This window comes from Lipotes vexillifer, unplaced genomic scaffold, assembly GCF_000442215.2.
Source record: "Lipotes vexillifer unplaced genomic scaffold, Lipotes_vexillifer_v1.1 scaffold275, whole genome shotgun sequence".
Classification (NCBI taxonomy): domain Eukaryota; kingdom Metazoa; phylum Chordata; class Mammalia; order Artiodactyla; family Lipotidae; genus Lipotes; species Lipotes vexillifer.
The window spans coordinates 565,530-587,347 of NW_006775816.1; the positions used below are offsets into that span (position 1 = coordinate 565,530).

At 35.9% G+C, this 21,818-nt stretch overlaps 1 protein-coding gene across 1 annotated transcript in view; it reads left to right on the forward strand.

Moving 5' to 3' along the window:
* DIAPH3 (diaphanous related formin 3) overlaps positions 1-21,818 on the forward strand; it is a gene marked incomplete at its 3' end in the record, with an annotated part of 415,912 nt that overhangs the window by 298,487 nt on the left and 95,607 nt on the right. The window contains 2 exon segments of the mRNA XM_007450220.1: positions 2,671-2,910; positions 17,558-17,687. Of these exon segments, the coding sequence (XP_007450282.1) occupies positions 2,671-2,910; positions 17,558-17,687 (370 nt within the window).

A 21,818-nucleotide genomic window follows, 5' to 3' on the forward strand; every position in this document is an offset into this window, starting at 1 on the left:
GGAAAGCTTTAACATACTTCGGGGTAGTTTTTTTTGTGTGTGTGGTACACGGGCCTCTCACTGTTGTGGCCTCTCCCGTTGCGGAGCACAGGCTCTGGATGCGCAGGCTCAGTGGCCATGGCTCACGGGCCCAGCCGCTCCATGGCATGTGGGATCTTCCTCGACCGGGACGCGAACCCGTGTCCCCTGCATCGGCAGGCAGACTCTCAACCACTGCGCCACCAGGGAAGCCCCGGGGTAGTTTAATGTAGGCATTTAAGTAGTCTTTTTTCTCTTTGCACATGAAGTAGTACATTAATATATGTTAAAATTAATATATTTTGCAATACTAATGTTATGCTTGGGGTATTGGAGAATTCTTCTCTTGTTATTGCAAAGTACCAAATACCTGATTTCATAATCATGAATGAGGGCATAGGCTGAAAGCAGAGATGCTGTGGGCCCATCATACACCTTCTGAATGGCCATGTATGAGCTCATGTGAGTGTTCCCTTATATGTCTTAGTATTCTAAAGGATAAATTAAATGTAACAGAGCATGGTACAGCCTTGGTCCAGTATAATATGAATGTGTACAAATATTACATTTGTAATATTTCAGTAAGGGTACAAATTCTAGGTAAGTGAGTCCATTTGGGAGCATTTTAAAACAAATGAAATGACTTTATCAGAAGTAATCACTGCTTACACTAGCCCTATGCATATGACACGTCTCACTACCTATCATTACAGCAAGCATCCCCCCTCAAACGTAAAAACAAGAAATATGTCTGACAAAAGAATTACTTTGATAGAGTAAATAATAGAGGTTTAAGTCCCCTTATTTCTAGAGTAGTAGGAGTCGAACCTACCCCTAAGAATCCAAAGTTCTCCGTGCTACCATATTACACCATAATCTATAGTAAGGTCAGCTAAATAAGCTATTGGGCCCATACCCCAAAAATGTTGGTACCTCTACTTTGTGTGCTAGACATACAATGTCCAAACAATGATTCATGCGCACTAAGAATTGGTATTCTAATAAGGTCTCACTTTGTCTTTCATAAATTTTTATATTACTAAAATATATTTTATAAAACCATTATTAGTAATGTTTCTTTGTACTTTAAAAAATGTCATTTTTGAGCTTACAGTTTCTTTACTCTCTTCTAGGAGAAAAAATTTTATTTTCTCTAGATAGGATTTTGAAGACGTTTCTTGAATTCAAGGAATTTTAAGACATTCCTTAGAATACTTTGTAGAGGAGACTTCTTACTAATTATATTAGTTGAGCTCTTAGAATCTTGGTTGCATACACATAAGCATTTAACACGTCAAGTTGCTGGGGAGAATGCTATATGTAAATTAGATATATTATTTGCTGAGAAACTATTTAGTGACTGTAAGAACTTGGTTCCTCTGAAGATATTCTCTCAGAGGTATCTACTGAGAGCTCTTTATTGCTCCGATTTTGTTAGATGAGTAAACTGGGTTATGTTGTTAAGTCATTAAAGCAGTGCCTGTAGTATATCCTATTGGAATCTAATAAGTTCAGGCTTTTGTATGGTACATTTTATTTTAAATAACAATCGTTATATTATGAGCAGATAGTTTTTAACAGAAATCCTATAAGCTTCATGTGGCATTGTTTTTTAGCTTTTCCTTGAGAGTCAGTGATTAACAGAACTATTCCCTATTTTGATCCTATCATGTTCTGTCACGGTTTTTTTTTTCTGACCTTGCCTCAAAGTGCTTTTGATGTTTATAATCGTTGTTGAAGTTCACCTGTTTTACCACTGCTGCCCCATCAATCTGTTTTAAGTCTCAGATTCCTAACATGTTTGGTCATGGAATTCACATGTAACTTAAATGTGGTATGTCTCCAGCCTTCAGGCTCTACCCCCTCACGTGTGTTGGTAGCACATGGTTTGGGGGTAAATTTAAGGCAAGAACTTGCTGACCCTCTAGCCCTTTTGTTCTTTCAACATTTTCAACCCCCTATATACCCAGTAAGGAAACACTGAGTCCCAAACGGGGCTAACCTGGCACGTGGCAGACCTGTGGCTTTGCACCGCTTCTGTCTCCTGCTCTGCCAATGTTTTCTAACTCTGACTCTGCTAATTTAGCATGTGTCAGGAGTCATTCTGCTGTCCTGTGTTTCTGAAGAAAGTCAATTTAGTACAAATTGGGACCTATTTACTCTCCTTCAATCTAACACATACTGTTAGTCAGCAGGGCTCCTGTGGACAGCAATTGCTATTTGAAGAAACAAACCCTCTTTAGACATTTCTGAATATGTTTTAAACATGGCCCAGCATATTTCAGTATTGAACAAAAATTAAAGCAGTGCTATGAATGCTTTGTAATTTGTTGCCTCTGTATCCTGTTACCTTTGAAAAATTCAGGTTTTTTTAAAAAAAAGATATATGTACTTTATTTCTTAAACTTTGTCATTTAAGTAAAGCTCTCTTTTCATCGAGCATCTAAATTTTTAGTGTTTTCTTTGAGTGATGACTCAGGATTCCTCACAAAAACACGCAGGGCTTTTCTCTCTTCCTGCTATCAGTTTCAGGGGACATATTGCTTTTTCCATACTGTCATACCAATAAATCATCCCAGATTACTTGCAGCCGCACAGTACTAAAGTATACCATGCATTTTAAAGGAAATCTGCTATTTTCTTTTCAATCAGATGAGCAATGTGAAGAGACTACGGCCACGGCTCAGTGCTATTCTCTTTAAGCTTCAGTTTGAAGAGCAGGTGAACAACATCAAACCTGACATCATGGCTGTCAGTACTGCCTGCGAAGAGGTAAAGAAGAGCAGGAGCTTTAGCAAGTTGCTGGAACTTGTGTTGCTAATGGGAAACTACATGAATGCTGGCTCCCGGAATGCTCAAACCTTCGGATTTAACCTTAGCTCTCTCTGTAAAGTGAGTTTGTTTTTTCAGAACATATAATTTGCCTGAACACTTATTCTTAAATGTCAGCCCTGATTACATTACTTATTTTTTATTTTGATGTGCTCATTGTCAAGAACTTAAACTGAACCATCAACCCAAACCCAGAGTGAACTGAGCTCAACTCAGCCTCTGAACTAAATCCAAATGTTAATTTTCTCTGATCTGCAAATTCAACTGAAGAATTTTGTTTGACAGCAAAATGATGTTGTAAACCTATGCTTTCTCAAACTGATGAAATGCAACATCAAAATATTATTTAAACCTAATATTCATTCATTATAAATACCTGCATATGACAGTATATATATTGAGCATTGCTTGGAATTGCCACTAAAATCTTTACCTTTAACTATTTAAATATTTCTTTGCATTTTTCTTTTTAGAAAGCTGACTAAAGGGAGAGAAAAGTGAGACTGCTTTATATAAAGGGAAAATCAGTATATTAGGAATAGACATAACTCGGATGTTATTAATTATTTTGAAATGTTTCTATCTAAATATAATTTTAGAGGAGATGAAAATTGAGTAAGTTAAGAGATTTCCTTTCTTCCAGGTTCTTCCATAGTTTAAATTTTCTTACAGCAAATGTATTCAGTGTTGTATATAACAGAGCTCTCTGTCTTAAGAAGTGGGCCATAGTAACAGTGCTTTATTGATCAGCTTACAACAAATTCTTCTCAGTTACACATCACAAGAAAAGCTTTCTCTTGTTCTTGACCTCGTAACATCTATGCTCCCTGATTAAGGAATTTGATTATTGCGATTACCGGTTAGATTGGAAGGTGAGAAACAAGTTCAGCTTTAGCTATGGGTTTACTGAATAGCTGATCTCTTCGTGCTTTCATGGCTTTTCTTACACAATTTCCCTGGCTTATGCTTTCTGTTGGTATCGGTGACTTGTGAGCTTTTCCCCTCTCCCATCCATCTTTTTATTTTCCTCTCCTTGCTTTTCTTAACCTGCTGTGTTCAGTTAAGATTCCTAGCAAGTATTATGATGTGATTCATAAGACTGCACATTTATAGAGTGCTTACTTACCCCTGTGCCAAATGCTTGACCTGATCATCTCATTTAATGTATGTGATTAATGTTTACCTGGGATAATGGGACTCATATTTTTCACATGTAAGCCATTAATTATGCTTAGATATTTTAATGGCGCTCTATACTAAAGTTATGGCAGCAGAGTTAAGAGAGAGTGGCTAGCTTGGCTAAGGAAGGGCAGTTTCACACTCAGAGAGGATCAGGAATTTGAGCTGGATCTGGAAGAATGAGTGGACGTTCCCTGAGAGGAAAGGGCATTCTAAGCAAGTGTCAACAGTTCACATTAAGGGTTATATCATGGCACAGTTGGAGCCTGGATGGGAGAGGAGTGGAGAAAATGGAAATGTGATAGTAAATGGGTCTAGATGGTGAAGAGCTTCAAATGTCACACCTTATACTGAAGGTTTTATGGAGACATGTTACTTCTGTAAGTCAAGTGATATTATAATCTGTCTTCCAGGAAGATAATTCTAACAGCAGTATGGAAGAAAGGTAAGCTGCACTTCCCAGTACTGTCACCATTAGCCATACATATTTAAAGTTAAATTTAAATCAATTACTATTTAAATAAAATTAAAAATTTAATTCCTCACACTTACCATGTTTCAAGTGAGTCAGTGTCCACACATGCTGGCAGCAAATATGGCGCATTTCCGTCATTGCTGGAAGTTCTATTGGACAGTGCTGGGTTGGGGGTGGAGGGTATAGTGGGGAGAGACTCGGTGATTGGCTGACCTGTGTCATGTGACCTGGGAGGATGCCAGAGGAAATGGAGCTGAGAAGATAGATGGGAATGGTGAAGGAAAAAGGGAGGGGTCAAAGATAACTCCTTGCTACTGACATGTTTGAAGTAGTTGCTCAAAAGAGAAAAGAGTTCAGGCTGATTTTGGTGTGTCCTTCTCCTAGCTTACCTCAGTGTCTTAGAAGGCATCTGACTGAAGCTGCCTTATTCAAATGTTTTACCAAATATTTGAGTGTCCGCTATGAAACTGTCACTGTGCTTTGAGATGTTGGAGGTCTGAGCTAAGGTAGTGGTAAAGGCGTAGAAGGGGAAAGGGGATGGAGGGAAGTGTACACATTTAAGGAACATCTAGTTATTGTCAGGGCATGGTGATTATGAACTTGGAGGCTGAAGGATAAGGAGGCAAGTAAGACTGCCAGGTTCAGGCTTTCTCTGAGAAGGGAAGCAAAGGAAGAAAAACAGGATGGGGAGCGAGGTGGGGGAGAAGTTAATTCCACACGTACAGACCTACTGGAGTTTGTTTCATAGTGCCAAGTGTCTGTTCCTCTTTAGATTTTGTATCTCAGAACTACAGCCAACTCACAAGAAGGTGACCACATGCCCTCCCTTATTTCTGCCTTGAAAGAGAAGTGTAGACAAGAGATTAGGTCTGATTAATGAGGTGGAATTCCCTAATACAGTACTTGGTACACAGTAAATACTGAACAAATAGCTGTTGAATGGGTAACAGTGCAGTGGACACAATGCAGTACATACAGTGTTGTGTAGAGACAATGTTATTATGTAGCTGAAAATAGAAATCCTCTCATGTTTGTATACAGTCACTGATGCATAGCGATTTAAAACCTCTTACAAATACAATGCATGCTGCTACGATTTTACTAGAGTCATGCTGCAAACCAGTTAATCTGTCTCCAGGTAATAGAGTTGACTGTATTTTCAGTCAACGGTACTGGCTATTTTGATCATCCCTATAAGGAGCCTTATGCTGTACAAGAAACAAAATAAATAGTACAACTTCATATTTTTTATTAGCCTACATGTCAAGTAGGCTATATAAGCATATTTTGAACAAGATGATATCTCATGTTTGTCATCAGAAGTAGCAGCTTGATCGTTGACCATTGTGATTTTCACACCAAGTGTAAAGCATTTGGTTTGATGATAAGCCCCCACACAGGGAATTCCATATTTATTTGACAGTAGAAAGACAGGGTAGTATTTTAATCTGTTCAAACATGCTGGGTAATTATATGACATTTACTATTCTGTGTCCAAAATCTTTACTTGTAAATGCCCTTTATAAATTTAGCTTAAGTATGAACAGTGTGTGAAAATTCATATTAAATTGTTAACTTTGTGTTGTTTAGAAATAAATACATGAGTCATGAATCCTGTATGCATTGTAGTTTGGTTTTAGGGTTTATATTATATCTTTGTATACATTTGTAATTGAGATGACTAACTGCAATAAATGAGTTCAGAGAGAAAAGATTTTACTTTCTTTTACTTAAAGATTCTATAGGGTCTGTGATAAATAAATGTAAAAGTAAAACATGAGATATGAAGTAACCATAGACTAGAATGTATTAAGATGTAAACATAAAGTAGACGTATAGGTTTGAGGCTTTCGGATGGAAAAAGTGAAGTGCAAAAAATGGTCATGAAACTTTTCATGAGTTAAAAATTGTGGTTTCTCTTATTAGCCAAAGCTGAACTTCACGAGAAATTTTGCGTTTGTGTCATTATAAAGGGAAAATACAGTGTTGAGCAGTGTTCCTTTAAACAGCAAGTGAAAAAAATCCATTTCATGAGGTTCTTTCTTTTAGACGCATCTCCCCTTCTCTGCTCTTCCCCTCCCCTCCCCCGACAAATATGTACTCAGAGCCTCTTATGGGGTAACACTGCAAGAGAACCCTCATAGTAAGATACATATGTACTTTTCAGTTACAGTAATGCTATCCCTAATTTAATCAAAATGGTGTAAGTATTCAATACCTTGCTTTCTGGCGACTTGGCTTTTTAAAAGGATAAACCTCAGACTATATAGAAGAATGGACAGACTGCTTGTCATTCATAAAATCCTCCAAAGATATTACTAAACTTTAGATAAATTTGGATAATAAGCAGTTTGAGATTATATTCTTTTTTCAGGACCTGTATTGGTTAATTTGTATCCTTAGAAATACAAGCAGCAAATAGTAGGTGCTTGCCTGACCAGAATGCCCATCTAGAAAAATTTGTATGTCATTAGTGTTGAAATTAGTAATTGTAGTGAATCTGTGCGTACAGCCAAGTAGATCAGCATTCTAGCAAAAAATGAGTTGACTCAACCATCAAAGTTCAACACCATATTAAATATATGAGATGATTTTAACTTGTTATTTAAAAAGCAGACGTTATTAATCCATGCACAATGACTATAACATGTGCTTGATAATGTTTACTAATGTCTACTGAAATGTTTGATTCCTGAGTAACAAATCATCTCAATCAATACAACTGGATGATGGAGCTGTAAATTGTAGCTCTTTGTTCTGTGTAACTAAATAAAGTGACTACCTGCATTGGGATAGTAAATATAAATTTTGAAAGAGTTTACCAATTGTAATAACTTATTTCTATCAGTTTATGCTGTTATTTGGGGGGAAAATTGCAGAAAAATTCACTATTGATTTCCTCTATAAATTTATCCATATCATTACTTTGTAGGAAATTTTCTGTTATCAATAGAATATGCAATTATTCCTCTCAAAGGTGAAATTATCAAAGGATACATAGTAATGGGGCTGTTGGTGTTGGGAGTTAGGTGATAAAAGGCAGTGGTGGCAGGTCAGATTGGTTTTTGTCTAAGTTATCTTTTCTAGTGCATGAAATTCTTATCTGGTCTGTATATTTCTTTCACGAGCACAGGCTAACCAAAAGTAGAATAACTTCACCAAAGCTGTGATGGGGAAGATTTTTTTAGAAAAAATGTTTAGTTTCCTCATTCTTTAATGTTGTCACCAACTCTAGTGAGTGATTTCTTAAAGTTGTGAACAGCTCTCCTTGTGGGACATCGATTCTCAACCCACAGTGCCCTTTAAAAAATACTGATGCATCAGCCTCACGTCAGATCAAATTACTTCAGCATGTATGCATGTGGATCCAGTTTAGTGGCATTTTTAAAAAGCTCCCCCAGGTGATTTTAATGCACAGACTGAACTGAAAATCACTTTGTCTGTCTTCTGCCCTGCTTACTTATCCCAGAATGAAAAACCCCCAATTGGTGGTCTGGAACCAACCAACCAACAAACATACAAAAGCAAAACCTAACCAACACAAGAACAAAATCAGAAATGAAACAACTCTACTTCCTCACTTAAGGATGAGAGGTGAAAATATTTCCAAAACTGCTGCTTTTCTTTCATGCCACGCTGGACATTATTCTGAAAGGGAAGAAAAGGAGTGAAAGGAGTATGAATCTCAGGCACATGGTGGAACTGAAATAAGTTGATGGTCAGTGTTCTGAGTTATTTTGCAGGACTTGACCTTGGAAAGTAGAGTTTCAGTGATTATGAAAAGCAGGAGGCAAATCCCTCTGCCTGTCACAGACAGTTTCTATTTCATAAGCCTGTCACAGTCACGTGGGTTGCCACTGTGAATCTTTGTGAAATTTTGATTCTTGTATATCACCTTTTCCTTTACTCCATGAAGTTATTTTTAAGAAAGACTTCTCCCAAACAAATCCATTGTTGCATCTGCATTTACTGTTTTATAAGGATTTTAGAGGGCTTTTTATTCTTTATCAGATTGGAAAACCACCCTAGTAAGTTTTGGCACCCTTCGAAAATAAAGCAGTTTTTGGCCAAAGACTTACAGATAACAAATGCCATTCTTATTTTACATCCAGCCAATTAAATCACTGAAAAATACTGGCTTCCAAAGCAATGTGAAACTATTTAGAGTCCTTATAACCCTCTTTGACTCATTCGTTAACACATTTAGTCTATAGCATTTTCCAGGAATTATTTAATTAGCTTTACTAAGTAGTGTTTTCGGTAAATTTATTCACATTACCTTTGTTTTTTCAGTTATTATAAACATTGTAAATTAGAATTATTTCTTTAATCAAATTATAAAAGATAAATGGCTTTGCTCATGAACAGCAAATGCACTGCTTATGTGCTGTCGTCTCACCACTCTCAAAGCCAGCATTGCTAATCTGTCAAACTTCCTTTCCCTGAAGCAGACAGCCTCAGAATCCTCCTTAACACCATGCTTAGAGATAGCTACTACCCATCAGAGGTAGTAATGAATCTTACCAGCCATCTTTGGTTCAAGCTAGTCTTCCTGTTTTTACACACTTTATAAATGAAAATAAAAAATTAAACAAGATACCCCATTCCTGATACTCTAGGAGGCTTTCTTTTATCAAAGGTCTGGATCAGAGACAAAACATGCAACACTATTATCTGTATAGTAATACTTAGCCAATAGTATTTGTGAACATATGTGCTTAGGTAGCAGGGAAGAGTCTGGTGATGAAATGAGTGCACACCAAAACCAGACAAAGACATTATAAGAAAGGGAACTTATAGACCAATATCTCTTATGAACATAGATGCAAAAATCCTCAACAAAATATTATAAATCAAAGCCAACAATATGTAAAAAGAATTAGATACCATGACCAAGAGGGATATATTCCAGGTATGGAAGGCTGGTTTAACATTTGAAAATCAATTAATGTAATTTATCAAATCAACAGGCTCTAAAGGAGAAAAACCATTTGACCATATCAATATAAGCAGAAAAGACAGCTAATCAAGTACAATACCCATTCATGACAAAAACTTTCAGCAAACTAGAAATACAGGGGAATTTCCTTAAGTTGATAAAGAACATCTATAAAAACTACAGAGAGCATCAGCATTGTGCTGGAGGTCCTGGCTTAATGCAACAAGACAAAAAAAGGACATAAAAGTATACAGATTGGGAAGGAATAAATAAAATTGTCTTTGCTCATAAGTAAAATGATTGCCTATGTAGAAAATCCCCCAAAATTGATTTAAAAAAAAGGAAAGAAAGAAAAAACACTTTCTGGAACTAATAAGCAATTAGAACAAAGTTTCTGGATATGAGATTGGCATTAAAATGTTGACTACTTTTTTAATATCAGCAATGAAAAATTAGAATTTGAAATAAAAAATGGAATATCATTTACTTTAGCACCAAAAATTTTCTACAATATTTGTATGAGGAAGATGACAAAACTTTGATGAAAGAAATAAAAAAAATCTGATAAAGAAATAGATATCCCATGTTCATGGAAAGAATATTCAATATTGTTAAGGTGTCAGCTCTTCCCAGCTTGATCCATATAGTCAATGAAATTCCAATCACAATCTCAGCAAGTAATTTTGTGGATATTGACAGATTGACTCTAAATTTTTTATGGATATGTAAAAGACTCAGAATAGTCAATACAACACTGAAGAAGGAGGAAGAAAGGAGGAGGAGGAAGGGGAAGGACTGACTTCAAGACTTACTATAAAATTACAGTAATCAAAACTGTGGTATTGGGGGGGGAAAAGATAGATAGTGGAACAGAATAGAGAGCCCAGAAATAGACCCACACAAGTATAGTCAACTGATCCTGGACAAAGCAGCAAAGGTAATTCAATGGAAAAGAATCGTTTTTTAAAGAAATGATGCTGGAAAAACTGGACATTTATAAGTTAGCCACTATTTGAATTTTAAAACTTCTGCTCTGTGAAGTGAAAAGACAGTCCATAGAGTGGGATAAAATCTTTGCAGAACACCTATCTGACAAAAGACTTGCATCCAAAATATACAAAGAACTCTAAAACTCAACAATAAGAAAACAACCCAATTTTTAAAAAAAAGGCCTGAACAGACATCTTACTGAAGATTTACGAATGACAAATAACTGTATGAAAATATACTCAACATCATATGTCATGAGGGAATTGCAAATTAAAAAAACAATGAGACACCATTACACATCTATTAGAATGGCTAAAATCCAAATCACTGACAGCACCAAATGCTGCTGAGGATGTGGTACAACAGGAACACTCATTCACTGATGAAAGGAATGCAAGATAGTACAGCACCTTTAGAAGACTGGCAGTTACAAAGCTAAACATAGATTTAACATAGGATTCAGTAATCACATTCCTGTTTACCCCAAGGAGTAAAAAACCTGCATATAAATGTTTATAGCAGTTTTATTCGTGGTTGCCAAAATTTAGAAGCAACTCGAGAAGTCCTTCAATAGCTGAATGGATAAAACCCACTGATATAGTCATACATATAGTCATACAATAGACCAGCGATGGGGAATGACAGGGGGTGGCAGGTGAAGCTTCGCTTGCTCGCCTCCCCGCTGCTCACCTCCTGCTGTGCGGCCAGGTTCCTAACAGTCTGTGGACCCATACTGGTCTGTGGCCTGAGCGTTGGGGACCCCTGCAATAGACTATTAAATCAGTCATAAAAAGAAAATCTCTTAAGCCAAGAAAAGACATGGAGAAATGCATAATACTAAGTGAAAGAAGCCAATCTGAAAAGCCTCCATACTCTGATTCCAACTATATGACATTCTGGAAAGGACAAAATTATAGAGATAGTAAAAAATTCAGTGGTTTCTGGAGATTTGGGGGGAGGGGGAAGAAGGAAGAGATGAACAGGTGGAGGACAGGGGATTTTTCAGGATGTTGAAACTATTCCCTATGACTCAGTAATGGTAGATACGTAACATTATGCATTTGGCAAAACCCATACAACTTTAGAACACAGAGTGAACCCCAAAGTAAACTGAGGTTAATAATTAATAGTTAATAATAACGTATCAATATCATCAATATCGGTACATAAATTTTAACAAATGTAACACATTAACGCAAAATGTTACTGATAGGGGAATTTGTGTATGTGGAGGGGAGAGTATATGGGAATCTGTCTTTTCTGCTCTATTTGTCTTAAAGTGAAACTGCTCTAAAATATAAAGTCTGTTAATTAAAAAAATTAAGAAGTATAAAAACCATTTAATTTAAAATTAATGTATTTGAGCCATTTATATTAACTAAAGAACACTGAGCTATTTTAAATCTCTTGTGAAATAAGGGAATAGTGTAAATAATAGAACATTGAACAATATAATAATACAACAAGATAAAATTTTACTAAAATGCAAAAATGCTTTTCATGCTGAAGTGCTCACTGAAATCCAAGAGAAATATGTTTAAAATATAATTCAGAGATAGTGTGTCTTTGGAGATATAGTAGAAATCAGTTTAATTATAGAAGCTGACATTATTTAAAGCATTTTCTTCCTTATTTAATGTTTCAACTCTCATCATTTTAAAATGAAAACTGAGCAATAAATGTTTTTTAATATGTGAATGCTATAAATTTATCTAATATCTATTTTACCTAATATTAGTTTATCACTACCTATCTTTAAAATCACTATGAAAGTTTTATTATAGGTATTAATAGTGACGGCAGTGACATAGATGATGCAAAGCATATTGTTTCATTTATGTTAAGATTTTAAATTTCCATTCATTTTGGAGGGATACACAGTATTTTTAAAAATTTAATCAGCACAGTGATTGATTTTTAAAAATGTTTTTATATATATCAGGAAACAGTTCATTCTATAATTGTAGTTGGTTTCACTAGTGAATTTGAACCTAAGCATTGACTTTTTGAACTTCATATCTGAGCAATTATGATATATCCTTTGGCAGTTCATATTCACACATCCATTTTCATGTGGATACATGTAACTTACATTTAGAGATGTTTCAAACATATACAAAGCACCTTATTCTGCAAATGATCTAAGATGGAGTATGATGTTAGTAGATATACTTGTTTGGGCCTGTTAAAGATGAAACTTTACAGTTTCATTCAACCATATTTTTATCATATTTTGTGAGCACTGATCTGTTAGCAATATGGAGAGACTTTGCATTTGAGGTAATATTCAGGTAGCATTTTATTAATTGTATAGATAAAACAATAGAAAGAATGCCATGCTTTTAGAACTAGAAGTCACCTCAGGATAGGGGTATAGAGGCTTTCCAGGCTAGAATTAGCAGGTTATAGGGCTTCAGTATTTTAAATTGCATTAATGAGCACTATTTTACTGTTTTAACTACTATTTTTATCCACTGTGTTTTTGAGAATTTTGTTTCTTTTGATGCATAATAATCTATATTAAATAAAGATTTTGTAGAGGAACTGCATTTTATAGTGGTTAAGAGCTTTGGATTCACACAGAAGTGGGTTCAAATAAATCTTGGCTCTACTGGATAGTAGCTATGTGATCTGGGGTATGCTACATGATGTTTCACATCTCTTTTGCCCTCTTAATAGTGGGTGTAATACCAGTTCCTTCCTCGTAAGGATGGTGTGTGTTTCAAGCACTTAACAGGTATTGTATTATTTGGCCAATCCCTGTCTCTTAGGAAGTGCCACACAAATAAGAGTGGCTGCTGTTGTCCTCAGCATTCATACTGTTTACAAGGTAGGGTCTTCTAGAATGTTCATGGAGCCATTACAGACCCTCATAATTTTGTCATTTTTCTGGTGTTCAGCAATGTCTACAACATCCAAAGAGTCAGTGCTGTCTGGATAACGTAATTGAAGTATAGGAACATGATAATGGGGAACAGCTACTAGTTTGACAATATTCTTAAGATAAAGTTTTATTATTCAGAGTGTAAGGGGTTGTAGTTCTTTGGATTCTGAAAATCACCAAGACGATACTTAGTTTTTATTTTAGGAATTTTCTTTCTTGTGACTAAAACAATGGAATTTTCTTTAAATGTCATCCAAATTCGTGCTGAATAGCTTAAAAATATTCCCAAACCTTGCATTGTAGCTACAAAGGAGTTCTATCCAGACTGACAACTAGGCCATGATTTATTACAGGATCTGCTTTTAACATTATTTTGTCTGGAATGAACAGAGCGGCTGAAGAAACTCCATCCATCTTTTTGTTTATTTGACATCTATGCCACATTAAATGTTCCTTAAAGAAACAATATATAAACAAGAAATTCTCCTTAACAGTGACGATTACTCATCAGTAAGATAAATCTCTTGACAGTGATACCAAAGGAATCCTGTCAAGCAATGTCGGTGAAAATTTTTAAAAAGCATATTTTTTAAACTTAAGAATAAATTTTTAAGCCAGATATTTTAGCTTCATTTTCTTTCCAAGAGTTAGCACTACAGAGTATGCTCAAGTTGTTTTTTCTCTTCAACAAAATTAGCACCATCTCTCAAGCTTTCCTTGTTCTAGCTCAATCGCTGATTATGTATGATACGAATAATTAGTAGAAATAGAGTGTGCCCTTTTTGTTGTTAATGTTTATCAAAAGGTGAAAAAATATTGAGAGTAAATGAAGTCTGTGATAAATATGTTTTGCTCTGCTTTCAAATATTTTCATGTGCTTTCTGGGAGGGATTTTTTGTTTGTTGGTTGGTTTTTGTTTTGGGTTTTTTTTTTTTTTTAAGTGATTTGGGGGAAGGAAGGAAGGAAGGGAATAGAGTAATTGAGGCAGGAAGAATACCTTCCCGGCACTGTGCAGCTTTTCCTGAGAACGTTAGGAACTAAACGAAGAATCTCTGTCCTGGAATTTAGAGCAACTAGTAGTTTGTAAGTAACCATGCATTGTCAACAAATAGTCACTCTCTGTGTTTCTTAACTTCTTATCTTTTATTAGGTATATTTTCAGATTTAAGTCTCCTGGTTGTTAAATATAGATTCTGTTCTGGAGGGATGGGAGACTTCTATTTATTATTCAGTGAGTATATTTTAAATATTAGACTGTGACCAGTATGTGAGTTGCTAACCAGTTGATGTTTTCAATAGTACAGCCAGGATAGCAACCTCCTCCATAAGTTAGTGTTTAGCTTTATGATTGTCTCTAAATATTTGAATCTGTGTTTGACCTGCATCCTTAACATTTATTAAATTGGTAGATGCTATATAGGTTATAGAATTCTAATTCTGAATTCTTATTGCTCATGAATAAAGGTCAAGATTGATCCAGTTGCTTATTGTTGGATCATAGAGATTTCTTGATATATTAATCCTAGCAATTTCTGGCCATTTAGCTATATCACAAACAGCCCTGGAAAGCTCTTTCCAGTGCTTGTCTTAATCAACATTCCACACAGGACATGTGTCTAGTTTCACATGAACGGAGCATGATAAGAAAGGTGTAAATTGGTGACAGTCAGGAACTGGGAGTCCACCGAAGGAACAGCATTCTCTAGTCATTGCTATAAAGAGGGAGGTGGGGGAACAGAAGAGTTAACCATCAGAATGCTTTAAAAAAAATAGCAAAATTAAAATCAAAGGACAGTTTTTATACTGACTGATGTTTGTACCAGGGAAAATTATTATATTTGTGAAAGTTTGCTACTTTTACCCTAGCCTTATCCATTAACGATGATAGTATGAATGAAATTGTAGAGTTGAAAGGTAACTTTTATAAATCGGATTAACATTCAGAGTCAGTTTTTGAGGAATAATTTTTCAGAACACTCAGATGAATGTTGTGATTTATGTTCCTTTTAAGAGGCATCAACTAATGGACTCTGTTCATATCAGTCAGTTTTTAAAGTGCCAGGAACCATTGCTGCTGAATGGTTTGCATGCCGAATAGGCCAATGCAGCATTTGAACCTGTTATAAGAGTAATCATGTGAAAGCCTGGCTGTCTATAGTAGGGTAGCTCTGTTTCCAGGGACAAGATAGTTTGTGCATTAATAAGTCATGTGTGTTAATATTTGTGATGGCACAGAATATCTCCTTCTGCCACAATCGGATAGTAACTTTCATTTGATATTTTTCTGATAGTGATATAATATTTAGTGACATAGAGTTTGAAAAAAATACATATGGATATATGTGTGTATGTGTGTGTATACACTTATTTTAAGGTAGGAAATTGTTGGAAAGGAAGCAATAGGGTTGTGCACAGTTAAGTATACCAAGAATTTCCAACTCTAAATTAAATCCTGGTGTGAAAAGAGTGGTTTTTTCTCCCCTTATATGTGTATCTGATCTGGATGATTACTCATTTGTAGGGAACACTATCAGATTATGTATTTGCCCTGTGTTCACACCCAACACCCGCTACCCCCATCACTCCCAAAACCTAAGCTGACCTCCATTTGTACCTAGGTTGTAGCCTAGCCTTTCTCCCTTGATTCATTCCTCGGCCTTTTCAGATTAGGATTGGTCCATCCTGGCCTTCTCTTCAAGCCTCTGTTCTCCTTTCTTTTATTCTGTGTGCTTATTTGTGTTTAATTGGTCAACATTTTAGCTTTGGAGGCTAAGAGCTCACAAACCGGTACTCCTAGAATAAGTTCTCACTATGTATTCTCTACAGTTTATCACCCTCAAGGGATGGAAAATTTGTTCTCGGGGAGCAAAAATATCTTTCCTATCTGCCTCTGTTTTTATGTGTAAAGCACAGATGTACATGCAGTACATAAACAGATATACAGTATATGTATCATTTTAAAATTTCATAGGTGCAAATGATTCAGAAAAATACGCCTAAAAAAACTTAGCCAGCAATAATGAAAAAAAGGTTGAGAACACTGTTCTACACCTATATATATCTATATCCTTTCCCAGCGTCTTCACTTAGATGTTATTCAAAAACTTCAATTTCACTTGTCCCAAACTGAAACAATTCTTTTTTCTCCACCCCACCCAAATCTTTTTCTCATTCTTTCTGTCCAGTTTCAATAGATGTCATCATGTGGGTTTCCATGCCCACCCTGTCCCATTATCTCATGCCTAAGGCATTACCTCATCTCAGGCTGTTTTCTTTCCCTGCCTGGATTATTGCTACAGCTTTTAAAATTATTCTTCCTGCTCTGTTTTTGCCCTTGCTCTAATCTTTTATCCACACTGTGCTAGAAGGAGCGTTCTAAAATGTACGTCTGATTAGCTCTCATCTAGTTTAAAACCTCCCAGTTCTTAGGGATCAGAATCCTATATCCATAGCATGGTCTGCCTTTCTTTTAATTTTCTGGCCTTCTCCTCATATTTCTTTCTACTCTCCCTACTTCCCCCTCCCCGCAACATGTACTTTTATTTTGGAGTCACTTGGACTCCTCTGAAGTGCCACTTTCTTCCTCATCTATGGTCTTTTTCAAATGCTGCTCCATCTGCCTCTGATACTGTGCCTTTTGAGTTTTTTCCTTCCCTTCCCCAACCCGTACAACTTCCTGCCTGCTGGTGTTCAGTTCAAGTGCTCTGTCCTCTTAGGCATACTGTATGATTATTTTTACTATACTCTTTGTCACACAGGGGAAATGCATATTTTCTGGGGTTTTCCCCCCCCACACACTAAATGGCTTCTTGAGGAATGACTTATTGGTTGTTGCGTCTCCGACTCCTGCCGTACCTAGTAGGCATTCTATAAATCCGTGCCAAATGAAAAAATGAGCAAGCATGTGGGATCGTTTTAAGTGTTGATATTATATACGTTCCCAGGTTGTCCTGTTTTCCTGGGCATTTCACCATATTTTTTTTCCCCCATGAAACATTGCATACTAGATTGAATTAAGCTTATTCCTTCTTTACAGTAAATATTAATGACTTAGACCAGACAACAGTATATGAAGAGTAGCTTTTCAAGTGTTTAAATAGTGGCTTTTCAAAAATAGCATTAACTAATTTTACAGCTCATTTATTTCTTATCTATAAAAAACTGTATTAATATTGTTTAAGTAGAGAGACTATCAACATATTTTTGACTCTGTATTTTTTCTCCCTCTCATTCTATTTAGCTAAAGGACACAAAATCAGCAGATCAGAAAACAACACTACTACATTTTCTTGTGCAAATATGTGAAGAAAACTACCCTGATATCCTCAATTTTGTGAATGATTTGGAACATTTGGACAAAGCTAGTAAAGGTTTGTGCTTTTACAGAAAAGATTTTCATGCTCTGGGTCTTCAGTTGGTACAGAAAATAATCTTTTATTTGAACATACTTGCCACTTTGTCACTGTGTTTTCATACTGAATATGCCATTTTAAAAATAGAGAGAAAGTTGTAGGACATTTACTTTATCAATTGTCATTATTGGAGCTATGACTTTAATTTTTTGACTGGATAGTGAGGCCCTATATACAAAAGCATATAGTTTTGCAGTTTTTTTTTTGTTTTTTTTTTTTAACATCTTTACCGGAGTATAATTGCTTTACAATGTCATGTTAGTTGCTGCTCTATAACAAAGTGAATCAGCTATATCTATACATATAACCCCATATCTCCTCCCTCTTGCGTCTCCCTCCCACCCTCCCTATCCCACCCCTCTAGGTGGTCACAAAGCATCGAGCTGATCTCCCTGTGCTCTATGGCTGCTTCCCACTAGCTATCTATTTTATATTTGGTAGTGTATATATGTCCATGCCACTCTCTCACTTTGCCCCGGCTTACCCTTCCCCCTCCCCATGTCCTCAAGTCCATTCTCTACCTCTGGGTTTTTATTCCTGTCCTGCCCCTAGGTTCTTCATAACCATTTTTTTTTTTTTTTTAAGATTCCATATATATGTGTTAGCATATGGTATTTGTTTTTCTCTTTCTGACTTACTTCACTCTGTATGACAGACTCTAGGTCCATCCACCTCACTACAAATAACTCAATTTCATTTCTTTTTATGGCTGAGTAATATTCCATTGTATATATGTGCCACATATTCTTTATCCATTCACCTGTTGATGGACACTTAGGTTGCTTCCGTGGCCTGGCTATTGTAAATAGTGCTGCAATGAACATTGGGGTGCATGTGTCTTTTTGAATTATGGTTTTCTCTGGGTATATGCCCAGTAGTGGGATTGCTGGATCATATGGTAATACTATTTTTAGTTTTTTAAGGAACCTCCATACTGTTCTCCATAGTGGCTGTATCAATTAACATTCCCACTAACAGTGCAAGAGGGTTCCCTTTTCTCCACACCCTCTCCAGCATTTGCTGTTTGTAGATTTTCTGATGATGCCCATTCCAACTGGTGGGAGGTGATACCTCATTGTAGTTTTGATTTGCATTTCTCTAATAATTAGTGATGTTGAGCAGCTTTTCATGTGCTTCTTTGCCATCTGTATGTCTTCTTTAGAGAAATGTCTATTAAGGTCTTCTACCCATTCTTGGATTGGGTTGTTTGTTTTTTTAATATTGAGCTGCATGAGCTATTTCTACATTTTGGAGATTTATCCTTTGTCCATTGATTCATTTCCAAATATTTCTCCCAGTCTGAGGGCTGTCTTTTCATCTTGTTTGTGGCTTCCTTTGCTGTGCAAAAGCTTTGAAGTTTCATTAGGTCCCATTTGTTTATTTTTGTCTTTATTTACATTACTCTAGGACGTGGGTCAAAAAACATCTTGTTGTGATTTATGTCAAAGAGTGTTCTTCCTATGTTTTCCTCTAGAGGTTTAATAGTGTCCGGTCTTAAATTTAGGTCTCTAATCCATTTTGAGTTATTTTTGTGTATGGTGTTAGGGAGTGTTCTAATTTCATTCTTTTACATGTAGCTGTCCAGTTTTCCCAGCACCACTTATTGAAGAGACTGTCTTTTCTCCATTGTATATCCTTGCCTCCTTTGTCACACGTTAGTTGACCATAGGTGTGTGGGTTTATCGCTGGGCTTTCTGTCTTGTTCCATTGATCTTTGTTTCTGTTTTTGTGCCAGTACCATACTGTATTGATTATTGTAGCTTTGTAGTATAGTCAGAAGTCAGGGAGTCTGATTCCTCCAGCTCCATTATTTTCCCTCAAGACTGCTTTGGCTATTCGGGCTCTTTTGTGTCTCCATACAAATTTTAAGATTTTTTTGTTCTAGTTCCGTAAAAAATTCCATTGGTAATTTGATAGGGTTTGCACTGGATCTGTAGATTGCTTTGGGTAGTATAGTCATTTTCACAATATTGATTCTTGCAATCCAAGAACATGGTATATCTCTCCATCTCTTGGTATCATCCTTAATTTCTTTCATCAGTATTTTGTAGTTTTCTGCATTCAGGTCTTTTGTCTCCCTAGGTAGGTTTATTCCTAGGTATTTTATTCTTTTTGTTGCATTGGTAAATGGGAGTGTTTCCTTAATTTGTCTTTCAGATTTTTCATCATTAGTGTATAGCAATGCACGAGATTTCTGTGCATTAATTTTGTATCCTGCAACATTACCAAATTCATTGATTAGCTCTAGTAGTTTTCCGGTGGCATCTTTAGGATTCTCTATTTATAGTATCATGTCATCTACAAACAGTGATAGTTTTACCCCTTCGTTTACAATTTGTATTCCTTTTATTTCTTTTTCTTCTCTGAGTGCCATGGCTAGAACTGCCAAAACTATGTTGAATAATAGTGGTGAGTGTGGACATCCTTGTCTTGTTCCTGATCTTACAGGAAATGGTTTCAGTTTTTCACCATTGAGAATGATGTTTGCTGTGTGTTTGTCATATATGGCCTTTATTATGCTGAAGTAGGTTCCCTCTATGCCCAGTCTCTGGAGAGTTTTTATCATAAGTAGGTGTTGAATTTTGTCAAAAGCTTTTTCTGCGTCTATTGAGATGATCATATGGTTTTTATTCTTCACTTTGTTAATATGGTTTATCACATTGATTGATTTGCATATACTGAAGAATCCTTGCATCCCTGGGATAAATCCCACTTGATCATGGTGTATGACCCTTTTAATGTGTGGCTGGATTCTGTTTTGCTGGTATGTTGTTGAGGATGTTTGCGTGTATATTTATCAGTGATATTGGTCTGTAATTTTTTTTTTTTTTGTAGTATCTTTGTCTGGTTTTGGTATCAGGGTGATGGTGGCCTCATAGAATGAGTTTCAGAGGGTTTCTTCCTCTGCAATTTTTTGGAAGCATTTGAGAAAGATGGGTGTTAGCTCTTCTCTAAATGAATGATAGAATTCACCTGTGAAGCCATCTGGTCCTGGACTTTGGTTTGTTGAAAATTTTTAATCACTGTTTCAATTTCATTACTTGTGATTGGTCTGTTCATATTTTGTTTTTCCTCCTGGTTCAGTCTTGGATGGTTATACCTTTCTAATAATTTGTTCATTTCTTCCAGGTTGTCCATTTTATTGGCATAGAGTTGCTTGTAGTAGTCTCTAGGATGCTTTGTATTTCTACATTGTCTGTTTTAACTTCTCCTTTTTCATTTCTAATTTTACTGATTTGAGTCCTCTCCCTCTTTTTCTTGATGAGTCTGCCTAATAGTTTATCAATTTTGTTTATCTTCTCAAAGAACCAGCTTTTATTTTTATTGATCTTTGCTATTGTTTTCTTTGTTTTTATTTCATTTATTTCTGCTCTGATATTTATGATTTCTTTCCTTCTGCTAACTTTGTGTTTTGTTTGTTCTTCTTTCTCTAGTCCCTTTAGGTGTAAGGTTAGATTGTTTATTTGAGAATTTTCTTGTTTCTTGAGGTAGGCTTGTATAGCTATAAACTTCCCTCTTAGAACTGCTTTTGCTGCATCCCATAGGTTTTGGATCATCGTGTTTTCATTGTCATTTGTCTCTAGGTATTTTCTGATTTCCTCTTTGATTTCTTCAATGATCTCTTGGTTATTTAGTAATGTATTATTTAGCTTCCATGTGTTTGTGTTTTTTACGTTTTTTCCCGTATATTTGATATCTAATCTCATAGCGTTGTGGTCAGAAAAGATGCTTGATATGATTTCAGTTTTCTTAAATTTACTGAGGCTTGATTTGTGCCCCAAGATGTGATCTATCCTGGATAATGTTCCATGTGCACGTGCGAAGAAAGTGTAATCTGCTGTTTTTGGATGGAATGTCCTGTAAACATCAGTAAATCGACCTGGTCTGTTGTGTCATTTAAAGCTTGTGTTTCCTTATTAATTTTTTGTTCGGATGATCTGTCCATTGGTGTAAGTGAGGTGTTAACATCCCCCACTATTATTGTGTTACTGTCGATTTCCTTTTTTATAGCTGTTAGCAGTTGCCTTATGTATTGAGGTGCTCCTATGTTGGGTGCATATATATTTATAATTGTTATATCTTCTTCTT